The following is a 27,098-nucleotide window of genomic DNA, read 5'->3' on the forward strand; positions in this document are numbered from 1 at the left end:
TTAGAGCTTGACTGGACTTCTCATGAATGTATAATGAGAAGGGCTTCGACAAATCCGGAAGATGGAGAGCTGGGGCTTCCACAAGGGCTCCACGGAGCTTAATGAAGGAGTGTCAGGGTGAGGAGAATAATGGTTCCTCAGGGGGGCCCTTGCTGAGGTCGTATAGGGGTCTTGCCAACAGGGAGAAGTTAGGGATCCACGCTCTAAAATACTTAGCCAGGCCTAGAAAGGAAAGGATTTCTGTCTTGGTTTTGGGAACAGGCAGGTCAGAGAGGAGCCGTTTTCTGTTTAAGGTAATGGACTTTCTTTGTTGAGATAGAAGAAATCGGAGGTAAGTGACAGAAGGGGAAGAGATTTGAGCTTTGACGGGGGATACTCGGTAACCTCTGGAAGCTAGAAGGTTAAGTAGGGAGGCAGTGTCAAGTTGAGACTGTTCCCACAAGGGACTGCAGAGTAGAAGATCATCCACGTATTGTAATAAGGTGGACTCGGAAGCTTTGTGGCAAAACTGTCTAAGTGAGTTGTTCAGAATGTCTTGTGTATGGGTCCGTCCAGGTGAAGATGAAAAAATCTTGGGAGGAGGGGTCTCAGGAGGCCAAGGCAGGGCAGCGATAAAAGGGTATATGGATTTGGGACTAAGGGATGGATAGGGACGATGGCCATGTTGATGAGGCGAAGGTCTTGGACGAGGCGGAAAGATCTGTTGGTTTTTTTTAACAGCTAATATGGGGGTATTAAACGGGGAGTGAGTGGGTCTGAGGTAATTTTTGTTTAAAAGCTCTTGAATGATGGGTTGGAGGCCTATGAGAGCTGGTGGTTAGGGGGTATTGGGCCTGACAGATATACTGAGAGGGGTCACGTAATTTGATAGAGGCAGGAGGACATAGAGCTACGGAGGGGCTTGTAATGTCCCAAACTCTGGGATTTACAGGATGTATGAGGGCAGAACTGGAGCTTTCATTGGGTAGAGGGGGGTCGTCGGCTATGAGGGCCATTAGAAAGGGAGTATACTGGGGGCTGTGGGAGTGGATATAGTTATGGAAACATGGAGGAGAGAAAGGATGTCCCGTCTTAGGGGATGGGACACTGGGGCATAACCAGGAAGGAGTGGGAGAAAGGTATGGGATTGTCTTGGATTGTGCATAAAAGGGGGGGTTTTTAATGGGAAAATCTGTTTACTTCCTACCCCGACTATAGGAGTAATGGCAGGCGTGGTAGGGCCCCGGTATTCCCGCAAGACTGAGAAGGTGGCTCCTGTATCTAGGAGGAAGGAGATGGGGCGACCATCTACTATTGAAGTAACCCTGCGCTCTTGTTTGGTGATGGAAATGGTCGGGCGAGAAGCCCCCGGGCCCTGTCAATCTTCTTCTGCCAGCTCCACTACGGCAGGCTTAGGATGGGGGTTGTTCGTCCAGCCTCCCCTTCGGGTGGCTGGGCAATCAGACCTCCAGTGGCCCTTTTTGTGGCATCTGGGGCAGGGGGTGGTAGCCCTTGACTAATGTCCTTCTTGTCTGCACTTGAAACAAGCTCTTGTGGGGGGCTTGTTTGTAGAAGAGTGCCCAGGTTGTGGTTTTATCAGCTGGGCCAACATTTGGAAATTGGCCTGATCAGCCTTTTGTTTACAGCGTTCTTTCTCTTCCTCCCGGTTATTGAAGACTCTAAAGGCCACTGTTAGGATCTCAGTCTGTGGGGTAGCGGGGCCCTGTTCTAACTTTTTGAGTTTAGCTTTAATGTCGGGGCAGCTTTGAGCCAGGAAGTATGTCATAAGGACACGTCTCCCGTCAGGCGTTTCTGGGTCCAGGCTGGTATACTGTAATAGGGCTTGAGTGAGTCTGTCTAAGAACTTGGAGGGAGTTTTTGAAAATTGACTATTTACGAGCTGCTTTTTTCAGACCTGCTATTAAGCAGCAGGCGAAGATATCTCGAGAGCGGAGACTCACGGTGGTGTTATAATCTCAGTGTGGGTCTTGTTCGGGGACAGCAGTGGGGCCAGGGGAAAGGTGGGGTCAGTCCTGTGGGTTTAGGTGGCGTGCGTTTGGGCGAAGTCTCAAACTCGTCTACACTCTTCAGGAGGGAGGGTATTGGCTAGGAGCATGAAAATGTCATGATGTGTGAGGCTGTATGACTGGAGGGTCTATTGAAACTCTCTCATATATGTTGTGGGATCAGTGGAAAAGGAACTTAGGCGTTTCTCAAGTTGGGCTAAATCTCTTGAGAAAGGGACATGAATGCGCACGATGCCTTCAGATCTTGCTACCTCTCGGAGTGGGGGTGATAATTTTGGGAGGCTCTCAGGACCGAGTCTGAGGAGGACTGAAGGGTTCTGGCTCAGTCTGTGGGGGAGAAACAGGTGATGTGGGCAAAGACAGAGGAGGCTCTAACTTAGTTAGAGGGGAGCTGAAAGGCTCGGGCTTGAACTGCAAGGGGGGTGAGGTGGGGGAGGAGATGGTGGGGGAGGAAGGGGGAGGGGTTGTAGGAGAGGAGGGGAAAGGGAGTGAACGGGAGGCTTTTGCGGGGGAGACGGCTTGCAGGCTGGGAGAACTTGGGGGGGCGGGGGGAGGAGGCGGAAAGCTTCGGTATAGGGAATCTCCTTCCAGTTTTTCAGGCGCTGGCAGTAGTTAAAGAGATCGCGAGTGATGTCAGGATCAAGAGTTCTCCCTGCGGGCCATTGGTTGTTATTGTTTAGGGGCTATGTCGGCCAATCTTGGGAGCAATAATTGTGGAGAAGTTTTGGTTTTATATCAGGCGTCAGGGAGAGGGTGGCTAGATACTTGAGCAGGCATTCAAGAGGTGAACTTTCAGGGAGGGACGAGGAGGCTCCCATGGCTAAAGGACAGAGAAGGAGACAAACGGGAAGACGAACGGAGATCCTCGGACTGGGAACAGACCGCAAGGAGACAAAGGGCGTCCCCGATGATCCTTGGTGGTCTGCGGAAACTCGTATACGAGTCGGTTTCTTAGGAGTTTTCAGCGGACGGAACGGATTTCGGCAGGTAGAACAGAAGGAGGAAGTGGAAAAGGGAGCGTTCTCATCCATAAAGGAGTCACCTCGTTTATGGCTGTTGGAGGAGGGGCCTGAGGGTCTGTCGCAGCTGTGAAGGCCTGAGGTGGGGTTTATGGCCGTTGGAGGGTGCCTGAGGGTCCACCGCAGCCGTGAAGGCCAGAGGCGGAGAGAGTTCCTTCTTCGTCCCCGAGCGTCAGGGCCTTGCCAGACGATCACGGTCAATGGCGCTGTGATAGCTCGGGGAAGAGTGGCCCGCTCTGGGGGAAAACTTACCTAAAGGCCAAAGAGGAGTGGTGAGTGTGAGGAGCCAGCGCCGGAAAAAGAGGATGAGGGCAAGCTGCTGCTGGTGTCGGGGGGAAGACGGGGCCCAGTTGGAGTGTCCCGTCTCCCAGGTTTCGGCACCAATGAAAGGAAAGGAGCGACACACAGCAGCAATTTACAGGAGAAATCCGCTTTATTGGGGAAAGGTGCTGGGTTATATAGGAAGGGGCATGGGGTGATTGTGGTGTTACTTCTACGGGGCTGGTGGCTATTGGCTAGGTGCTGGGAGTGGGAGTGGGGAGAGAGGTGATTGGTCTTTAGGTGGCGCCATCAGGAACCGAGGACCCGGAAGAGAAGCCGGAAGTTCGCCATCTTACTGGTGGGGGCCCTTCACTGTCCTTCTAACATGTCTAGAACTTGTTTCAAAATCAAAAATCTTTAAAGCATGTACAAATCTGTGACCTCAAGACATGTAAAAAAAAGTTCATAGAATGGAATACTGTGAAAAAAGAAATGAGAAAATAAAAAAGACACGGATATTTTTCTCCCAACATCTCTTTTTACTATTTTTTTTTGGAGAGGTGGAAACTGATCAAAGGAAGTTCCCCAAAAAAAGGTAAAGCAGAGATATAACAAAAATACGAAACCAAAGATGAGACACAGATGATCAATCCAGATAATCCTACAGGACCAATTAATAGTTCTACAAAAAAAAAAAAGGGACAATACAGAATTGACAATGAACTAATACAATACTCCAAAGATAAATGAAACAAACCTCAAACAGAAAGAGGCCTGTGAGAGGCCAGTACAATGAACAAATAAAAAAGTAAGTACTTACATCTACATGAAATTTCACAACAAAGATAAATACATCCTAAAAAGCTCTCTGAGAGGGAAAGAGAGTTCATCTGTCAAAAAATGAGAATCACAATTAGAAGACTTCTCACTGGCAATATAGATTCTAGAGGAAGAAAAATAGAAAAGCAAAGCCCCGTAAGTGTTAAAGGAAAATGAATTCCACACACAGCCTAATCAACAGCCAAGTACAAGGGTCTAACATTTTCACACAGGCAAGGACAAAGAAAAGTCACTCTTACATATGAAATTACATGTTATCCAGCAATAAACAGATAACAGATGAATGGATAAATGGAGGACAGACGTGAGATTACATACAATACGTAAAGTAAACCTTTACCAATTATATCAGAGTTAAAAAATGAAAAGTATTAAAACGTATTACTGAGAAACACAAAAACCAAAAAAAAATAAAACAAAAAGACTATATAGTTCCAAGTGGTTTCCCTCTTGAGAATGAGGAGTAGAGAACAGGAGGGCAAGAAAACATTTTCATTATAAGTCCTTTAATACTTTTATATTTTTACACCACATGCAGGTATTACTAATTTAATAAGATCTTATTTTTTAAGAATCACTGAATATTAAAGTGGCTCATCCAATATGGCAAAAATGTTTATAACACATGGTACTATGTGTTCTAATTAAGAAGTTCACTGAGTCAAAGATAATCTATTTAAGCTTGCCTATAAAAAACACCATATGGTTAAGTTCTTGCTCTTTTAAACTTAATCATATCTAGCCTTATAATATTAACTAAGAAAAGTTATAAAATATAGGTACAGTGACAATATATTTTTGTAAAAAAGGGAAGAAATGAAAATATGCATAGAAATATATAGTTACATTCCAAAATGTTAACATACACCTGAAGGGATTTCATTTGCTGTTTATTATCTCCTTCTGTTTCATCTTCAATAAAGAATTAATCTTACCCAAAAGAGATGTTCTGGACTTTGCCTCATCTCCAGGTAGGTGCTCTCTAGGGTTAGTATTGTTTATTTGGGGACCTTTGGGTTCCTTATCACCATCATTTACCTGTGCTCAACACTAAACACTCCAGCAATGTAATTACGTCAGGTGGGGCTTTGGGTCACGCAGTTATCTGTTCTACCTCTGGAAGGGCTGGAGACTAAAGGTCTGTCATACTGGCAGTCAACTATATCTTCTCAATAATACTGTACACCAAAGCTCAGGTGATCTTTCCTGGATGGTAGTACTCTGCATATTGTCACACATCATTGCCAGAAGGAGTTAAACGCTGCCCATGACTCCAGGAGAACGGGAGTTCCACACCTAGAACCCTCCTGGACTGTGCCCATGCTTCTTTTCTCTTGACTGATTTTTTAAACTGTACTTTTTTGCTATCATAAACCACAGTTAATAACAATTTTCAATAAGTTCTGCTAAGTCCTTCTAGCTAATTATCAAATGCAAAGGCAGTTTTGAGAACCCACAAACTCTGCAATTGGTTTAAGAAGTTAGGGCAGTCTTGTAACCAGGAAAATATACCTTAGCACTTTTCTACAAAATACATACACTAATTGGGTAAAAATAAATTACTAAAAAAAAAAACTGGCACCGGATACTATGTAACAACTGTATTTCCTGAAAAGTTAAAACTGTTTAAATGAAATCTTATTTGACTCAAGAGTTTGTTATGCAATGAGCAATGAGTGCCATCATTCCAAGATTCAGCACCCTCCATATTTTGAAAAGTAGACAAAATTCCTCCATGATTTAAAACCACTGTATTTGGCTAAATTAAGAAAAGTGTTTCCATTAAGAGTTTGTGTTAAGTGACGAAATATTGACTAAATAAAAGGTCTGGAAACAAAAAAGAACAATGCGTATATCCTGAAAAACACTATGGTCCTGTCAAAAACACATGGGCACTACAGTCTTTCACTAATGGCTCTTCCACCGGCTCCATTCTTCTACCAAACCAATCATTTACAGTTTAACTCTTTGGTTGTAGATTATTCATCTCTAATTTCAATTGTGATTACCCTTGACAGCAAAAGTGAAATTTAAACTACTTTAGCTACTTACCAGTTTATTTTCAAAGTGTGAAGAAAGCAACCAAAATGGGTAAGACATCATAGTTTAGTATTATGTGATCTGTAGGGATGACAAATATTTTTACCTGTGTCATCAAAGGACTTAATAATTGAACACTAGATAATCTGGACAAACCCTCCAGGAAAGACAACAAAAAAGCTGTATGAAATATAAAAAATCATATTCTTAAAAACTATTACTATGTTTTTAGTTTTTAATCTCATCAGGTAAAACCCAAGTAAGGACTGACAGGCAGAGATAAGTACAATACTGGGGCTACCTTTGCCCTGGGAGGTATCTGCCAGTTCTAAAGTCACAACTGAGAAGCTCAACTGCACTTTCAGCAGCTATGTCATTCTATGGTGTAAGAGTGGAGTCCAGAGATTATCAAGGGTGGTACCTCTGAGAAAATATACACACAGTACTATCCTATTAGGATAGGACCCTAAATAAATGCACCCATGCACTATAACCCAGTTTAATGTCATCTGGGTGATTTAGGAAACCTCACACCTTGACTGTGGATTCAAATGGTTAATGTGGTTCAAAATAAAAGATAAGTCATCAAAATGCTTTCTGGGAGAAGATATCCTACACCTAAAATTGTGTCAAGAAGTATTTTTTAATTTACAACATCCAGAGACAAGCAAAGATAACCAGGAATGCAAAACTATGAACACCAAAAACAAGTAACTAGAGGAAACAAAGAACAACAGAAACATTCCAACAGATTACAGATACAGTTATCAGATACAGACTTTAAAAACTTTAAGGCTTGAAAAACTGACAAAGAACTGCATATTGTAGATAGTGAGAAAGCAAACTTGAAAAAGAACCACACAGATATATTCTAGAGCTGAAGAAGACAATAACCAAAAATAGGAACTCAATGGATGACTTTAAAATTATATTTGATATAGCTATGGACAACTAGCTGTATCTAATATAGGTAAATTAGAAATACCTGTATTTCTAATTTAGGCAGGTAAATAGAAAATAACCAAACTGAAACCAAGAGAGACAAAAATATGCAAAATATAGGAGAAGGTAAGACATAGAAGATATACTAAGACAGTCTAACATATTCAACTGGACTCCCAGGAGAACATAAGTATCTGAAAAGTTAATAGCTATGAATTCACCAAACTGATAAAAAACATCAATCCATAAAGTCAAGAAATCTAAACAATTTCAAGCAGAATAAAAAAAAAAAAAGAACTCTTCAAACTCAACATTGTAAAACTGAAACAAGAAAGAAAATCAAAGACAAAGAGGAAAAAAATATCTTAGAAAAAAAATGTTACCAAAAAGGCAACACTTAGATGCACAGCTGACTTCTCAGCAACAATGGAAACCAGAGGCAGCAGATTAGTATCTTCAATGTGTGGAAAGAGTAACTGAAAATCATAAGTCTGTACCAAAGAAAGCATCCTTTAAAATAAAAGAAAAAATTGACACTTTGGATAAGCAAAAAACTTGGAGTTTGTCACACTAAAAGGAACTTTGAAGGATATTCTCTGCTCAAAGCAAAAGAAAGGAAAAGATCCTATATGAAAAATGTCAGATATAAAGGAAATTAAAGCAAAGGAAGTGATAAATATCTAGGTATACAGACACTGAATATACTAATACAAAAATTAGCTCAAAATGGATTAATAACTTGAACACTAACAGTAACACTTGAAACCATAAAACTCCTAGAAGAAAACAAAGGTGTTAAGCTCCCTGACATCAATCTTGGTTTTTTGGATTTGACACCAAAAGCCAAGGCATCCAAATAAACATGTGCAACTATGTCAAAGAGGTTAATATCCAAAATACAAAAGCTCACACAACTCAACAGCAAAAAAAAAAAAAAAAAAAAAAAGAGGCAATTAAAAAACGGGCAAAGGACCTAAGACATTTTCCCAAAGAAGATATACAAAGGACCAAGAGGCACATGAAAAGATGTCCAACATCATTCATCATCAAGGAAATGCAAATCAAAACCACAAGGAGGTATCACTTCACATCTGTCAGAATATCTACACCAAAAAGAAATAACATGTTGGATGTTCAACATGTGGGGAAAGGGGATGCTTGTGCACTACTGGTATGAATATAAATCGGAGCAACCACTACAGAAAACAATATGGAAGTTCCTTAGAAAATTAAAAATAGAACTACTGTATGACCCAGCAATTCTACTACTAGGTATTTATGTGAAGAAAACAAAAAAATTCATTTGAAAAGATATATGCACCCCTATCCTCATAGAAGCATAATTTACAATAGCCAAGATATGGTGCATGTTACTAATCTGGGAAAATTCTCCACGACTGTTCAAATATTTCTTCCTCTCTGTTTCCTCCTTTCTTTTTTGGCATTGCAATTATGCATATGTTGTATTTTTAAAAACTGTTCCACAGTCTTTGGGTGTAAGCTCTCCCCCCCCATAAATTATTTCTTCTATTTACATTTCAGTTTAGGTAGTTTCTGTTGACCTACCCTCAAGCTGACCGATTATGTCCTTGGCAGTGGTTAGTCTGCTGATGAACACATGAATGGCATCTTTTATTTCTTCACTTTTTGGTTTACTTTTCCAGTTTTTATTTATATTTTTAAAAGCCACGGGATTTAAGTTTTGGCTCGGATTTCAGAGTACAGTCATATCTCTAAAGAGGAAGGCTTAAGGCAGGTAATTCTCCCAATATTTCTGGGAGAGATGAAGGGAAAGGTTAAGAATTGTACCTTAGCTTTATTTTAGGAAATATTATTTTTCCTAGGATGTATCTAAGGACTGCAACATTGTGAAAATGATGTTATAAAAGGAAAGAATGGAGCAGATTACTATATATGTGAGTAGCAAAATAAAAAACAGAATTGAAGTCATATTTTTTACCACTCCAATAATTATATAATAGATGATAAAGTTCACTTATTTCTGTGAAAATTCAGAAGTGACAGAATAAATCAATGACTAGACAAAGGTTACAATATATTGTGGCCATGATACAGCACAGGACTATGTTTATATATATTTTCATTTACAGTTGGCAGAAAAAAAATTGGCCTTTTAATTATATTATGCCAATGATGTTTGTTTCATAATTTTTATGTATTTCAAAAAAGTATATAAGACTATGCCTATCCAACAGAGATAATAAGTACAGACACTCAGGAAAAGAGTTTGGCAGTTTCAAATAACGTTAAACATACACTTGCCATATGACCCAGCAATCCCACTCCTAGCTATAGGAGTTCTGGAGCCTTTAACTTCTGGAGAAGTTAAACTTAAGTTTCACATAAAAACCTATACACAATTGTTTATAACTGCTGCAAACTAGAAAAAACCCAAATGCCCTTCAGAAAAAAATGGATTAAAAAACGTGGTATATACTCAGCAATAAAAGGGAATGAACTATTGATACACAACAATAATTTTAATTTCAACAAATATTAAGAGCATTATGTTAAGATATAGGCCAATTTTCAAAAGGTTACATATTATATAATCCCATTTATGTGACATTCTCAAAAAGATCAGTCTATAAAGATGGAGGACAGATAGGTGGTTACCACTGGTTAGGGGTGGAGGGAAGATCTGACTACAAAGGGATGTCATGAGAAAATTTTTTAAGATAATGGAACTGTCCTGTATCCTGATTGTATACTGATTATAAGAATCTATACATGTTTATTAAAATTAACAGAACTGTGTATCCCCAAAAAAATCCATTTTCCTATACATCAATTTGACAAAAATAAATAACTGTGTATAGATGCAAACTGACTTTTGGAATGCTATTAACAGCAAAAAATTCTAATACTTCTGACATCAACAGGAGTATGGTTAAACATATTATTTCCATACAATACAGTGTAGTCATAGAAAAATGTTCATGGTAAATGAAATGTAAATTATAAAGTGGCATGTATAATGTAACCTAACTTTTCCTAAAAGAAAAAGAAAAAAAAAAAGGGAGGAAGGTGCTTTGATAATTTTTAACAGAGAAAGAAATTCATAAACCAAAAATGTCCGTTACTTCTGAGTGGTTAGATAACAGATTTTTATTTTCTTTAACTTTCTAAATGTTCAGATACCTAATTTTTAAAAAGTGTACTGCTGCTATCGTCAGAATAGGGCTGTTGTATTAAGAGACAAGAACAAAATGACACATGCTCACAATAATACCATCGAAAGAAAAAAGGTTTCACGTACATGATTTCCCTTTTGTATAAAATACACACACACACACACACACACACACACACACACACACACACACACACAGTATCTTCTTCATATATCACAAAAAAAATTTACAGTGATATATACACCACAATGATAGGAAAATATCTCTGGGTGGGTTTTCCCTCATTCTTTTTGCATTTTCTTATTTTTCTATGAGAAATATAAATTATACAGTTTCAACAGCAAAATTTTAATCATAAAAATACTAACATAAAATATCTTAAGCACCCTGCATGTCAAACAACAGGTGATTGGTTAAATTAAATATGGTAAAACCATACAAAGGAATAAGACTTAATTATGAAAGATATAGGTTAGGAAAATACGTGCAATGAAATTTCAAGTGAATGAGGCAAGAGACAAAACTGTATGTAAAATATGAACCAAATCTGTAAAATATATATTTAAGGCCTCAAAAACATCAAAATAACCTCACTCTGTAGGATTTTATGGGTCTTTTTTCTCCTTTATTCTCTTTGTATTTTTTTAACTCCTACGATAAATAGTTTTATAATCAGAAAGATGGTAGTAATGTTGGTATCTTGTAGTGTGCTGTATCTACAGAACGTGAATGTGGCAAAAGCCCAATTACGCAACTACTCCTTATTATGATGTCCCACTTCTCCAGTGAGTTTCATTCCAAGGTGAGAGAGGAGGACATCTAATGTTATGTCCCACAATATACATCAAAACCTTTCACCTAATTGCAGCGTTCATCAGAGCTATCTGGAAAATATTTCAAAACTGAAGGAAACAAAAAAAAAGCCATAAATCCCAACTGCCCTACTCTGATAGAATCTCCCATTTCAGTTACCAAGACCAAACTCAATACAAAAAGGTTAACCCCAATCTTCCAACATCACTTTACTGCCTTAGAAGCCATAAATTCCATAAAGTCACATGGAACAAGAAATCCTGACTACAAATGCACTGTTGTCTAAGTTCCTAACTATTCACTCAATTTAATAGTGCTATTTGCTGTTAGCCATCTACTTAATTATAATGTCTGTATTTGGATATAACAATTATTAAGTACTTCAATGTCCTTTATAATAACTCTTAAACATAACATGTATTTATAAGATAAATATTACATATATGAAATACATATAATGTTCTTCAAAATATAATAGTAGTGAGTTATAAAGGGTATGACAGAACATACGTTCCAACAGTTAAGTGTCAGCTCAGTACAATGAACTCCTCCTTAAATTATGTTTAAATTACTCTTTAAATTATTTTTGCCATCTTGCAGAATACTGAGTTGACTTTCACATATTTTATCCACTTTAACAAAATCTCTACTCAAAAGTCCAACTTTCATTACAACATTGTCCATGTGTTTTCCAGCAAAATGAACTTATTCTTTAAAAATCAGATTTTTGTAAGAGCTATTTTTACACTTTAAAGTAGCATTTTATTTTAAACTTTTCCCAGGTAACCAAAGTACATTCAAAAACATAAGTCCTTTTTATTAGAGCTAAATGAGCCAGATCTTCCTGAACTCAGAAAACTTCAAAGTAAATGCATCCTAGGTATTTCAGGATATTTTTACCAATATTAAGTATAGCACCCACAGCTAACATCATACTTAACAGCGAGAAACTAAAAGCTTTTTCTTTAAGATCAGGAGCAAGACAAGGATGCCCACTCTCCCCAGTTTTATTCAACATAGTTCTGGAGGTCCTCGCCACAGGGATCAGACAAGAAATAAAAGGCATCCAGATTGGTAAAGAAGAAGTTAAACTGTCACAGTTTGCAGATGACATGATATTGTACATAAAAAACCCTAAAGAATCCACTCCAAAACTACTAGATCTAATATTGAATTCAGCAAAGTTGTGATACAAAATTAATACACAGAAATCAATTGCATTCCTATACACTAATGATGAACTAGCAGAAAGAGAAATCAGGAAAACAAATCAATTCACAATTGCATTAAAAAAAATAAAATACCTAGGAATAAACCTAACCAAGGAAGTGAAAGACCTATACCCTGAAAATTACAAGACACCACTAAGAGAAATTAAAGAGGATACTAATAAATGGAAATTCATCCCATGCTCTTGGGTAGCAAGAGTTAATACTATTAAAATGGCCATCCTGCCTAAAGCAGATCCACAGATTCAGTGCAATCCCTATCAAAATACCAACAGCATTCTTAAATGAACTAGAGAAAATAGTTCTAAAATTCATATGGAACCACAAAAGACCCCCAATAGCCAAAGCAATCCTGAGAAGGAAGAATAAAGCAGGGGAAATCTCGCTTCCCAACTTCAAGGTCTACTACAAAGCCACAGTAATCAAGACAATTTGGTACTGGCACAACAACACACACATAGGCCAATGGAACAAACTAGACAACCCAGATATAAACCCAACCATATATGGTCAATTAATATACTATAAAGGAGCCATGGACATACAATGGGGAAATGACAGCCTCTTCAACAACTGGTGTTGGTAAAACTGGACAGCTATATGCAAGAGAATGAAACTGGATTATTGTCTATCCCCACACACAAAAGTAAACTTGAAATGGATCAAAGACCTGAATGTAAGTCATGAAACCATAAAACTCTTAGAAGACAACACAGGCAAAAATCTCCTGAATATAAACATGAGCAACTTTTTACTGAACACATCTCCTCGAGCAAGGGAAACAAAAGCAAAAATGAACACATGGGACTACATCAAACTGAAAAGCTTCTGTACAGCAAAGGACACCATCAACAGAACAAAAAGGATGCTACAGTATGGGAGAATATATTTGTAAACATCATACTTGACAAGGGGTTAACATCCAAAATATATAAAGAATTCACAGGTCTCAACACCCAAAAAGCAAATAACCATAATAAAAATGGGCGGAGGATATGAACAGTCAATTCAGATGGCCAACAGGCACATGAAAAGATGCTCCACATCACTAATTATCAGGGAAATGAAAATAAAAACCACAATGAGATATCACCTCACACCACTTAGGATGGTCAGTATCGAAAAAAGGAAGAACAACAAATGCTGGCGAAGATGTGGAAAAAGGGGAACCCTCCTACACTGCTGGTGGGAATGTAAGCTAGTTTAATCATTGTGGAAAGCAATATGGAGGTCCCTCAAAAAACTAAAAATAGAAATACCATTTGACCCGGGAATTCCACTCCTAGGAATTTACCCAAAGAAAGCAAGACCTCAGATTCAAAGACATATGCACCCCTATGTATATTGCAAAGATACAGAAGCAACCTAAGTGTCCATCAGTAGATGAATGGATAAAGAAGAGGTGGTACATATACACAATGGAATACTATTCAGCCATAAGAAAGAAACAAATCCTACCATTTGCAACAACATGGATGGAGCTGGAGGTTATGCTCAGTGAAATAAGTCAGACAGAGAAAGACAAGCACCAAATGATTTCCCTCATTTGTGTAGTATAACAACAAAGCAAAACTGAACGAACTAAACAGCAACAGACTCAACAGACTCCAAGAAGGGACTAGGGGTTACCAAAGGGGAGGGGTGTGCAGGAGGGCGGGCGGGTGGGGAGGGAGAAGGGGACTGAGGAGTATAATGATTGGCCCACATGGTGTAGGGGGGATCATGGGGAAGACAGTGTAACACAGAGAAGGCAAATAGTAACTCTGTGGCATCTTACTATACTGTTGGGCAGTGACTGTATTGAGGGTATGGGGGGGGGACATGATAACATGGGTGAATGCAGTAATCACATTGTTTTTTCATGTGAAACCTTCATAAGAGTGTATATCAATACCTTAATAAAAATAATAATAATAAATAAATAAAAATAAGAAAAAAAAAAGAAAAGCAATCCAAATAACAAAGACTGAAATTATGTTTATTTAATTGAACAATTCCACTAAGTGACCTGGAATAGCAGTATAACCTGTATGGTTAGTTCATCCAGCAATCCACTTCCAAAGCATTTTAGAAGCTTGAATTCTTCAGAGAGGCCTATCAGGATGAGCAATGAAAGATAAACTGGATCCACCAGAGATTACAGAATACACAAAGGAATCTGTCAATTCAACAGCCTAAATGACATGCTGCAGAGTTGGGCCTTCTTTATGGCCCAGAGGCATGTGAGAACTTAATGAAACTGGGCTGGTTCCTGGATACACTGTAAAGATCCAAGTCTAAAAATCTCAGTGAAATGGATAAATTTCCATTAAAAAATTACTCAAGAGATTTTTTTTTAAGTCAACAGATCAATAATCTGGGAATAAAATCAGAGAGTGGTCTCAAAAGGGACTCAAAAGCACTTTCCAAAAATAGATGATTTGTTTTAAAGGTTAATTCTTTCAAAACTACCCTACAACACAAAACAATCCTACAAAAAGCTTCACTATTTTTAAATAATCATTATTTTGAAATAATGTGAACAATATTAGGACCAAAGTTTATACCCAGAAACATACTCCCTCAATTAGACATGGCTCTAAGTAAAATGTCAGTAAAAGGAATTCAAAAGCATAATTAGCTACAACTAAGCAGGGTCTATCATGGCATAAGTTTAATCTTAGAAAATCTAATTTATCATATGAATAGATGAAATAAGAAAAACCACATGATCCATAGATTCTAAAGTAACATTCAATAAAATTTAGCCTTTGTGTGTGTGTCTGTGTGAATTGAATCCATCTGGTACTAGTAAACACTCCTAGCATGAGATCTTAACTTCAAGCTTTGACCCAGAAAACAATCTTTGGGGCAAAATTAGCATTTAGTCCAAAGCAAATTGCCATGCACATGTGATTAATGCCTCCTCCCAAAATAGTAAATCCTAAAAACAACAAACACAAAATCCATCTAAAGAGCAAACAAGTTGGAAATTCAATTGTTTCTCATTCAGATTTTTATTCCCATTAACTTTGAAAAATCACTAGAATTAGTTCTAAGTACATTTCATACCTAATTTTTTAAAATTCCGGATAAATATTTGTCATGAAGTTTTATAGAACTCAGCGAAAAAACTCCTATAAGAACCTACTGGACAGATAAGTAAAAGACCAGTGTGTAACAGCTAAGAGATGTTAAAACTCTTTTAAGAGAATATAGTTACCCAAATACATGGACAATTTCTAATACCAAACCACAATTTTTAGGTGATAAATATTTAAATTTCTTTATTTCTAAACATGTTAAGATATCATTTCCATTCCTATTACTTGCTCTGTTTAGCTCAACTTTCTCCCCCTTTCCCAAAATGTTTTAAGAAATAATTAAGAAGACATGCTTTGAAGTAAGACCAATGCAAGGTTGATCCTGCCTTCTCCACATCCTGTCTCTGGCCCTCCATTGAATCACAATCTTTCTAACTTCAATTCCTGAATCTGAAGAATGGGAATGGTGTTTTACCCCAGAATGCTCTTATGGGGATTAAATGCTAAATAAAAAAATAGCATTGTAGGTAAGCATTCCTGAACTGCTAATATAATCAGCCAAGTACCAACTAAAAACAATTTTTAAACTTACAAAAATATTGGAAGTTGCTATAAAAGACAACTTCACTTGCTTTCTAAATAGACTTTAAAGTGTTTAAAACAGTCGTAGACTTTAAAGTGTTTTAAACAGTCAAGTTGTACAGACAACTGCAAGACCCTATCAGAATTAGAGTCATGAAAGTATTTGAAGTAATCATTTGAACTTGTTTCTAAGCATCCACCAAAAATAAATGCATGCATACAAAAACAATAATCTAAATTTTTATAATCAAAAAAGTGTTAGATTAAAATTACCGGTAAATATTATCTGGCCAGTGTTAAGAGCAGGGCACCATGCTTTAATCACCTTTGTATTCCCAAGCCCCAACACAGTGCCTGACACATAGTTATGTATTCAATGGTTATTTGTGATACTGAAGTGAAAAACAGCATATTGCCTAAATTTTTAAATTCTTATTTCAACACAAGTATAATCATACTGGATGCTCAGTTAGCAAATACGTGAGTGGCTGCTACTGGAAGGCACTGGTTCTAGGTACCTGGATAGATTTAAGGGGAAAAAAAAGCTCTCTACACTCCTCCAATTTATATTCTAATAGGGTAAGACAAATAATAAACATAGGAAATATGGAAATTACAAAGCCAATTACAATGTAGACCTAAAAGTTTTTGTGTTTTTTTAAGTAGGGCTGGGATGCCTACCATCTGTAACCCAAATGACACCTCTCAGGAGAAGAGTTAGAAATTCGTTCCACATTCTACAGTGGTTAAAAGTATAAGGCGCTGGAATAGGGTTGCCTAGATTTAGCAATACTATATACTGTACTTATGTACTTGTTTCCTGATCTGTAAAATGAGAAAAATAACGGTATCCAAAAATACAGACTTTCTATGAGAATTAATGAAATGCCTGTAAAGAGCTTAAAACTATGCCTTAACAGAAGTATCTAATAAATATTCACTAAATCTTAACATCTAACACAATATATTGCAATCTCCCCACTAATAATTAAGGAACTGGACTGCAAGGATCTTGCACACCTTTTTATTTGGGTGGTTCTGTTTGTATTAATGTATATGAAAACCTCAAGAAATATTTGTTTAATTTAAAACAAAGTATTAACTGAGAAGATATAATTATTATTCTGGGAAAAAACAGTGTGGGATATGACTAACTAAAAAGAACTAGAAATGTTAGAATGTGGAAAAGAAATCACGTACTATTTAACAGTCCTTTAGAACTTTTTTGGTATCACAGACCTCACTGAAAATACAGAATAATATAGACCCTTTATCCAGAAAAATGACATCACAAAGTCCATGCAAAATTTTTACATGTTTAAAACTGACAGACTTCTAAAATGTTTTCCCCATGTCATTTCTGAGAACTTTTTATATTCCCAATAATTATTTGTGTTTTCCTTTTGTGCTCTTGGTCAATAACTTCATTTATTTGTGAAATACCATTCCTAAATTTTATCTACTAAATTGAGCATTATAAAATGAAAAAACAGCTCTCAGTACTAAGGCCAAATTATACTATCAAGTAACAATCAAAATGTTATTCAGAAGCTTATTTCTCTAATATACCAGTAAGCCAAGTGCCAAAAAGACACATTTTACTTAGAACACAGTTAGAGAAAAAAACTTCAGGCCAATTACGTGCAATCCACCAAATTGAGCATTTTTTCCCATGTAAAATATACTTAATTTAATTACAATAAATTATCACTAAATGTTTAATACAGAATTAATCAGATAAAAAATGTTTTATCATTAATAAAACCTAAAATAGTGCAATTCCTTACCTAATAGTTTACATTGCACAATACTTCTAAAATATTTTCATATATACTCTCAGATTCACAGCAGACCTGCAAGATTTACAATCTAACACTGCACTCTCCAGCTGGTAACCACTGTAAATCACACATGAGTACTGAGCAACTGAGCTGCAGGTAGTCCAAAATGAGATATAAACTACACATCAGCTTTCAAAGACAGAAAAAAATGTAGCTGCAGGTAGTCCAAAATGAGATATAAACTACACATCAGCTTTCAAAGACAGAAAAAAATGTAAACAACCTCATATAACTTTTTATATTGAACAGATGCTGAAATAATGTATTTTTTAATCCACATATCCAAATATTAAAATTAATTTCACCTGTACCTTTTTAACATGGCTACTAGAAAATTTTAAGTTATATATGTAATTTATCAATTTAGTATGTCTCAAAGAACGTATGTATACTTGCTTCACAATACCCCCATAAAGATGGTATATTTCACAGTTCAACACTGTCGAAATTATTTTAAACAAATTTTTAAGGAAATTAAGCCTTTATTACTGAATTTGTACAATATGATAAATTGGAGACTCATACACAGAAATGCCTTTCCACCTGCAAAATAGGTAATTTCCCCTTTAACTAGAAACATGTAACATCAATGTTAATATACACGGAATAGGCAATCATATGCTTACTATCCCAGATAACTGATTCTCTACTACAGGGACTTAAGGGTCATACAGAAAGGATTAAAGTGTTTATTTCTAAAAAGAAAGTTGGACCTCCTTCACCAACTTCCAACAGTAGCTCCATTAGGCAACATTTTGTTAGCCTGGCTTAGGAAGACAAATTTTTATTATTAGATTGGCACCCTCTACCCAGTTACTCCAAACTAAATTACTGAATCATAGACTTAGTAGTTACATAGTAGGCTCCCAATTTTCTTCTGGTTATTAAGAGTGTTAAACAATTTTTTAAAACAATAGAATACTGTGGTCTTTGGCATCAAAGAACTTACAGCAAGTAAGGTCATTTACATACGAAATGAAAATAACAAAGGAGTTGGTTTTTTTAGGCTTTAAACTATGAGCTTCTAAGTTCAACTGGTTTTTGTACAATACAAAGAATGTAAGAAATTTAGGAAATTCTGTGAAAAAGGGGTTAACTTCAGACTTAAAAGGTAGCCTCTATATTTCCACTTGATGTTCATTCCGAAAATTCTGAACTCTCAACAGATTTATTTTTACCATAAAGGTAATTTTTTTAAGTCCTTCATAAGCTGTTTGATAACAGTGGCCTAATTATAATTAAAAATGTAGTCTTCACCTAACAGCATGCACACATGCACATGTACATACATACATGCAAGGCAAAAACGCTCATCAGAATGCAACCTGCTACAGCAGAGCAGGAATTTTACTTAAAGTCTAATACAAAACTTTGATATTAGTAGAACACATTCCAAAATAAATTAAAAGTTAGCTTCTAACATAAATGGGAAAAATCATGAAAAGAGTATACAACAGAAAAACCAAATTTAAATATGTTCCCTTAAAACATTACACCCTGGCCAAGACTGTATGGTCTCAATTTTGCAAATATATTAATTTCTATACTTATAATCCAAAACAAAAAATTTGGCACTGATTATTACAATAATCATGATAAATACATACTCTAGCACTACATGCTTATAAAGTCAGTTTAGTTGTTAGGTAAATTTCTGGCCTCTGGGGCACTAATAGATACTACAGTTAAAAAGTTTTAATATCTTAAAGATATCAGTTCAAATGAAGACATGCTTCACTCTGAAGACCCAGTGTGAAGAAGAGAGAAAAAAGTGTGCTAGCTACTGCCAAGTATTTACTATGTCACTGGACAAACTAACAAAAACTAACAAAAAATCGTACTTGCCTTCCAATGCAGGAATCTATATTCTGGTCTTCCTTGTGCTTCTCCTATTATATTTTAACATTTCTAATACTGGAATACATCTTCTTAATGTACTACATTCCCTTTCTTGTTTGGAATTTCTAGTAATTCATATGTGAAGTTCTGTTCTTATCATGTTAAGTCTTTTTCCTCTCACCACAAAGTAAGCCATTCCAACATAAACTCAACACTCACCAACAACTGGAGTGGAGGGAAGGTAGGAGCAAATCAAAATCTCCAGGGAGCAGTGGGATATTTTTTTTTAATCTAGGTGATTTTAGTAATGTGCCCAACCTATAACACTACTATAAATTACTTAAGGAATCAAAACATATTTGTCATAATTGTGTTATGACAATTAATCATGGCATTAATCACATTCCTCACATTAAGGCAAATACTTCTTGATCAATCTCTCATTGAAAACTCCTTTCCTTGATGATGTGACCTTGTGATAGAACCTTTCTCTTAATTGGTGGTAACTATTTGTCACTGTTACCACACTTGAAACATTTTTCTACTAGAAACTCCTAGTGGTTAGATGCCACACAGTCACTCTTTTGGAATTACCTGGATATTAAGTCATCAAAAAGAACCTGAGCCTTAGAGGCACTAAGATAGACACTAAAATTAAGGATCCTATGCTCATCATCTCTATTTTGTAAATTAGTTGACAAACACAATAGAATCATGAAGGGAAGTTTAATAAAGTATATAAAATTTGAAAGATTAGGAAAATGAAAGTCTACTGGAGGAATTGCAAAGGACTGATATCAGTAGGTTCTAGGTAAAAAGAGCCCATAACACTGACATACCTGACACTAGGTTGACATTTTCAGCTAGATAGATATCAATTCAGAAAGCTTTGGGGAATGAGGGAGGAGTAATGCGAGGGAGGACTGAAAACGACAGGTACAATCTACAAAAATAAAAAAAGAAGGTCTAATAAATAGCCTAACTCCCCTCTAGTGAAACCAACAGGCCAACAATATAGTACTTTCAAGTTTCTTATTCCTTCCTTGCCCGCTTATTATATTGGCAGTTAAGACAACTCAACATTGTAAAGGACTTTGTGTTTGTTTCTGAAACAGAAGGGTTATGCTGAACTTTGAAATCTGTTTTGCAATGGGTCTAAAAGAAGAGGAACTCAGGTGAAAAAGGGCAGCAAAGAAAAAGCAACAAGCAGAACACATCAAATCCCGGGACCAACTAAACAGACGGAGTGCAAGATACCAGGCAGTATCTTCTAGCATTTAGAGAATCTCATCTCACCTGAGGTATCCTGGACCATTCACATTACACTTGTAGATCCCCCAGCTACTAACTAATAATGGAGCCTACTAATGTACTCCCAAGGCAAAAACATGTAAGATCTATACCTTAGGGCTCAGCATCTTAACATTATTATTACTTGGCTCACTCTAAACAATTTCAATTAACAAGCTCCTTTTTATTCCCAGGAACAAATACCTACCTTGTATCTCTCATAAAAAAAATCTAGATCCTGTCTAGATGGTTTTGTTTCTGTGTGGCTAGGTCCTCAAAGCCTACTACCAAATGCCATTCCCTCTCTACCCTCAAAGATGCCAGTCTGAACCTCTACTAGTACCTGCTACCAACCATCCCATCCCACACCAAGTTGGCCTGCTCTACCTACACAATGCCTTTTGCTACACATATCACTCATGCTGACAGGCTAACAACAGGCAGATATAGACCGCTACAAGATTTCCAAGAACCACTGTTCTGGCCTCTGACCTATCTAGAAAGACCTAAATCCTGCTTGAGATCAATCTGCCTAGTAGCTGGATATCAAATACCACAACTAAGCAAGTCACAGTTCCATTTTAACGATTACCCAATTTACCTAAACTGCAATCCCATCATACTAGCTTTTATTCACCCCTTCTATTCTAAACACAAACTGAAAATTTTCAGACCTTTCACAACTTGCTTCACCAATTTTTCTGGGATGCAGATCTGCAGCTGTTCCATTCTCACTCAAATCAAGAATCATGACACTTTTCTTTGCCTATCTTCAAACCCTTGACACCACACCACTTCCTTATATAAAGTAGTGAACATTTGTCATACTTAAAATACATTTAACAAAGGAGAATATTCTAGAGAGAGGAGGGGAGGAAAACACCCACAGATTTGTATTAGGAATAAATGATCACTTGGAGATATTTCTGATTGGCGATATGGGATGAACCAAAAGTACTTCATGTTTTATAACTTTATCTTAAACCTTAAAATTTAGATCATCGTACTAAGTTAACATGACATCACTTGAATTTGCAAACCGTTCATTGAGAGAGATATAAGCAAACTTCAAGCTAGTTTCTACAGGAAAATATTACAAATACGAATTTTCACCCCTAATGTGACTTTATGGAACTATAACTATGCAAAGTTTAAAACACTTAATAAAATCTGATCATGAGTACTTAATAATTTAGAAATACAAGTGATTATTCTATGTTAGTAATCCAACTTCAAAACAAAAATTTCCTACTATTCCTTTCATTCATTCTCTAGATTAGTTTAATTGAAGTAAATCATAAAACTGAAAGATGAATCATTATAGCAATTTCCATTTACAAGTATTTATCTGTAGGAACCAAGATCGTCTCCAAACAGTGCAACCAAGTAAAAGAAATAAATCACTCTATTATAAAAATGCATATAAACCAACTGCATGCTCTGTACATTAAAACTACCTCACAGTTTAAACATGTTGACCTGTTACATATAAAAGCTTATAAAAAATAATTTAAACTAAAAAAGTTCATAACCTAATCTAAAATTAACAAATGTAATCATTAAAATCCACTTAAGTTTTCAAAAATAAAAATTCACCTATAGTAAAACCTTGTGCCATTTGCTTTCTTATTCTGCTCCAAAATGTAGATCTGTACTTTCAGAATAAGGAAAATAAATATTGTCTTTCTATCTCTCTAAAGCTCTCCACAAATTCTTTCACATAGGATGCCTCAAATTTCTTTATAAGCATTCCTTCACATTTAACAAATGTATAAACTAAAAATGGTGCTTTATTTTAACATAAAATTCACATAAGCTAGTCTCTAATAGTGCTCATCCCACATATTGAAAAAAGTATCTTCCTACATAATTTTTAAGGACACATTACATAAAATTCAATTTCTGCATTGGAACAAAATTATCTCCTTTCACTGCCCTTTTGAATACAACATGCTGCTTCTACAAAGGTCAAAAATCAAGAATTTTTTTCAAGTAAATTCAAGAATTGGAGAAAACATTTGAAAATGATAATTACAGTAAGCAACAGTGGCACTGCTCAAAGCACTTTACAAGCATTAGCTCATTCAGTCCTCCTGACTACCTCTGAGGTTGGTATTTTTACCCCATTTCTAGATTAAGAAACTAAAGGACAAAGAGATAAAGAAACGTGCTCAGTCACAATAGATAGTAGGTGAGAATATCCAGGATTCCACTGTAAGCTGCTCCAGTGCAGAGCTGTACCACCTAAATGTAGGAACCATCACTTAACAGGTATCCAAGTTATTTCACAACAATTTAAAGATTTTGTTTCATTTTGTGGCAAACAAGATAAAACATCATAAATATTTTAAGCTATCATCCTAAACCCTAAGAAATAAGACTTCAGACAACAAAACCAAGCAAATGAGATTTGAATTAAAGAGGAAACTCCCTTTAAATGATTTTGATAATTTTAATGTGAATTATTACATGAACAATAAATTTAAGTATACATTCGTATGGAAATATCTGACAAATCCCTTTCAAAAACTAACTAAAAATGCCCCCAATTCTCAAAACACTTCCGGGTTGGTAAATTTAAAGTACGCAAATATCAAACTTTACCAAGATAATCTGGTAACTCACCTACCCAGAACACGGCAAGTTAAGTCACTAAGTCCAATGTCCCAAGTACTGAAACTCATTCACTTTTCTTGAGAGGATCTCACACACACACACTAAGGAAGGGTTACTGATTTTTCCCTCATGCAGAATTACAAATTTGAGTATCATGCCCACACCTAACAATAAAATTAGAGAAGGAAGGGTGAAGGGGGACATGGATCATGGTGATAAGTACATCCAAAAAGCAAGGCAGAAAAATATTTATTTAAATGACTTAAAAATGCAAGGAATCTAATGAACAGAAATATTTGACCATATTTGTTGACATTTCTTCCTTTTCATGTTTATATTCATTTCATTTCTTTGAAAGTCCCAAGTGACTCTGATCCTCATTTTCCTAAATGACTTTAATACACTGTAAAAGATGCTTTTCCTGAAGTGTGAAATTAATGGCTTAGTTGTGTAATAAATGGAAATGAAAGGCTGTTACATATCCTTAAAAAAAAAAAAATGCAAGGAATCTGATCAACAATCCAACAAGGAATCACAGTAACTGATAGTTACAAATGAATACCCTCAGTCATCAAGAGGTTTAATTATATTCTGCATCCTACTTGAGACACAAAAGAATTGCATATTTAACTTTAGCATTATTTTCACCCAAAGTAGTTAAAGTGTTTTATTATTTGATTCTCAAAGGAATAAACTCTCAATTACCCAGTAAACTCAACTAATAAATTTGAAAGGAATTCATTTTAAAGTTCTAAACAGTGAAGGTTTTACAGTTTCAGAGGGTTTTACAGTTTCAGAACTTAAGAGCACTTTGTGTACAAAAGTTACCTGAAAGCAAGCCGGAGATGAGGAACATAAAGTAGAAAGTCTGTGACAACACTGAAGAGCTAAGCGAGTGTCTGTAAATACTAAGCTTAAAATATTTCCCACAGAACAATGTGTGGGCAGTAGGTGCCACATCAGCAATACTCTATTTATACTCTATTTGCCCTGCGTCTAAACCATTCGTTAATTTCCGTTAATAGTTTGTTGATACGAAGCAGTACCAACTCTCCCCAACTGTAAAAAGTGACAGCGTCCCGATTTACTCTATGAAAACCAAAACTGGGATTACACTTAAAGAACATGCTTACTCCCTGCAGTGCCACCAATTTTTGCTTTATGGAGGCACACTCTTCTTGAAAAAAGCAACTCTCTTTTAAACTCCTTTTAGTTTTTAAAGGATTGAGGGAGAGAGAGCCGAGCCCACACGGAACATAACATGCTTATTCCTTAGAGTGCCACAAATGTATGCTTTCTAGTGGCACACAATTTTAAAGCAGTTCTCTTTCAAATTCCTTTTAATTTTTAAAGGATTGAGGGAGGTGGTGCTTAGCACGCAATGAAAGTTGTTATCAAAAGAATTGTTACACTACTCGACAAAATTCCCTTTCAAACCAGGCTGCAACACATTCTGCTTTCTGTAGCTCCAAACAAAACTGTGAAGCACACAGTAAATAACATATAAGGCCTTGTACTCTCCTCTAGCAAGGAAGTCTAACTCCAAACAGGAAACTGTTTCTCAAAGGGTCCAACACTGAAATCCTATGAAACCCCAACCCAGTCCTCAGGAAGACATTTAATATTTAAGTGCCAACACACTTGCCTAGGTAGAAACTGAGTCAACACTCAAAACTTCCCTGTCTTTGAGGCATCCCGTGCAAGTTTCAGCAGGGGGAAAAAACTGCCCTTACAAACAAACCAAACACGAAACACTTCTTTTAAAAGGCCAATCTACAGAAAGCCTCCCAGAAGATAAAGTTAAAAGTGCTACTTCGTGAAGTTTTTCCCTTCCCCCCCTCCCCCATCGGATGGGGGAGGAGGGGAGGAGCTAAGTGTGCCGGGCAGTGGGCGCGCAGAGGTGACCCCGCGGCCCCGCCGCCCATTCCCTCGGGCAGGAAAGGGGCTGGGGAGCCGAGCGCCGCAGGAAGCACCCTCGAGCTCTCCGACCGATTTCTCCGCGAGAGCAAGGTGGCAGGCAGGACGAGGAGGGGCGGCGGCGGGGTGCGGAGCTGCCGCGCAGAAGCCGCCCCCCGTCCTCTCCCCGCGGAGCCTGAGGGGAGCCGCCTCCCGGCACCGAGAGGGTCAGGCCCGGCGGCGGGAAGCGCCCTCGGGTCTCTTACCCATGCTGGGGGCTCCCGCAGGGAGAAGCTCGGCGCCCGCTGCTCCTCCTCCTGCTGTTCGCGCGGCCTCTCTGGCGGCAGGAGGCGGGCCCAGCGCTCCGCTCTGCCCCTCCTGAGCTCAGGCGGGGCGGAGAGGCGCCCCCATCCGCCTGCGGCGCTCCCCGGCCAGGGCCGTCAGCGCAGCCCGTGAGGCAGAGGTGGCGGGGCGGCGGCTCCCAGCGCCTGGACGCCACCAAAGCTGCGGTGGGAGGGCCCTCCCTCGCCCGCCCCGACGGCGGTTTCCCAGCTCGGGTCGGTCCCGCGGCGCGGAGGGGGGCGCGGGGTGCGGGAGGGAAACTGCTGGTTCCTCCCGGCCGCTGGCTCCAACCCGGAGCGCCGGCCTAGCCCGGGCTCCCGCCCCTCGCTGCTCCGTCAGCGCCAACCGTTCTGGATCCCAGCGCCGCACATGAGGCGGACACCCGCTAGCGACCGGGAAGGTGCCGGGATCAGGACCCGGAGGCCGGGAAATCTCGCGAGAACACCTCCCGCTCCCTGCTCCACCCCCTCGCGTTCTAGCTCACCACCCCACCGCCCGGAGGCCGTCAGGTGTGGCGACGTCACGAGCGGGGGTCGCCCGCCGCAGCGCCCAGGTGCAACAAACTGATGGAGAAAATCCGGAATAGCTGCGGCTAGTCCTCAGCCCCGGAGTTCAGAACATCTGGTACGGGCGTTTTGTATGGTTTGTGGTCGGTCTCAAATGTGTACAGAGTTTTGCTGATAGGCAAAGTGAGCCTGGGTTGCTCCACTTTTCCTTGTCGGCGATGCGGTGTTGTTTTCTGCAGAGCAGTGGGTAGGCTCTGAGGGACCTAAAAGAAAGGAGGCGGCGAGAGAGCAACCCCACTTTCAACCTTAGGAGGCCCAGCTGCTACCCGCACCCTGCAGTTCTTTATTTTGCAGAGTTCCTTACAAATCAGAAGCATTGCTTCGTCAGAAAAAAACTAGACACACACACAAAATTCTGTTTTACTAGAAATAACTTATTAGTCTCTTAGCTGAAGGCAATTTTCTAAATCCCTTTTCTCTTTTGAAAATACAGTTTGTTACCTGATCAGAAAGGAGAAATAGCCATGATTTGAAATATTGCCAGACATATTTTCAAGCCTAACTATGAAGAATAGCATAGAATTATTGTGACCAAGCATGAACCTTTCTTAAGAGTTAGAAACAAATGTAATTAGTTACGCCAGCTTTTTTCTTCTCCTGTTTTAAGTAAATCCAATTCTCGGACATAGGAAGGTGAGAGCAACATCACCAACTACAGTGTCTGGTGCTTTTTAAAGAAATTATGTCTTTTAATTCGCACAATTAAAATTCTCAACACTAAAACTGCCTTGCCCTTTGGTACCAGGCAAGCAGGGTTTCTGAAACGCAGCATAGCCATTTAGTTTCTGATTTATTTCA

General features: G+C 37.9%; 1 protein-coding gene across 4 annotated transcripts in view; it reads right to left on the reverse strand.

Annotated features, from left to right (window-relative positions):
- The window catches only part of CD2AP (CD2 associated protein), a 171,497-nt gene extending 145,189 nt beyond the window's left edge, over positions 1 to 26,308 (reverse strand). Inside the window, exon 1 of one of the 4 annotated variants that reach the window (XM_057494077.1) lies at positions 26,081 to 26,308. In XM_057494077.1, the coding sequence (XP_057350060.1) occupies positions 26,081 to 26,105 (25 nt within the window). In that variant the 5' untranslated portion in view covers positions 26,106 to 26,308. Of the gene's footprint in view, positions 1 to 6,178; positions 6,198 to 25,658 lie in introns of those variants that run through there. The other 3 variants (XM_057494074.1, XM_057494075.1, XM_057494076.1) reach the window with 3 other exon arrangements.
- Between the last annotated feature and the right edge of the window lie 790 nt (positions 26,309 to 27,098).

Source organism: Manis pentadactyla, chromosome 16, assembly GCF_030020395.1.
Source record: "Manis pentadactyla isolate mManPen7 chromosome 16, mManPen7.hap1, whole genome shotgun sequence".
NCBI classification, from domain to species: domain Eukaryota; kingdom Metazoa; phylum Chordata; class Mammalia; order Pholidota; family Manidae; genus Manis; species Manis pentadactyla.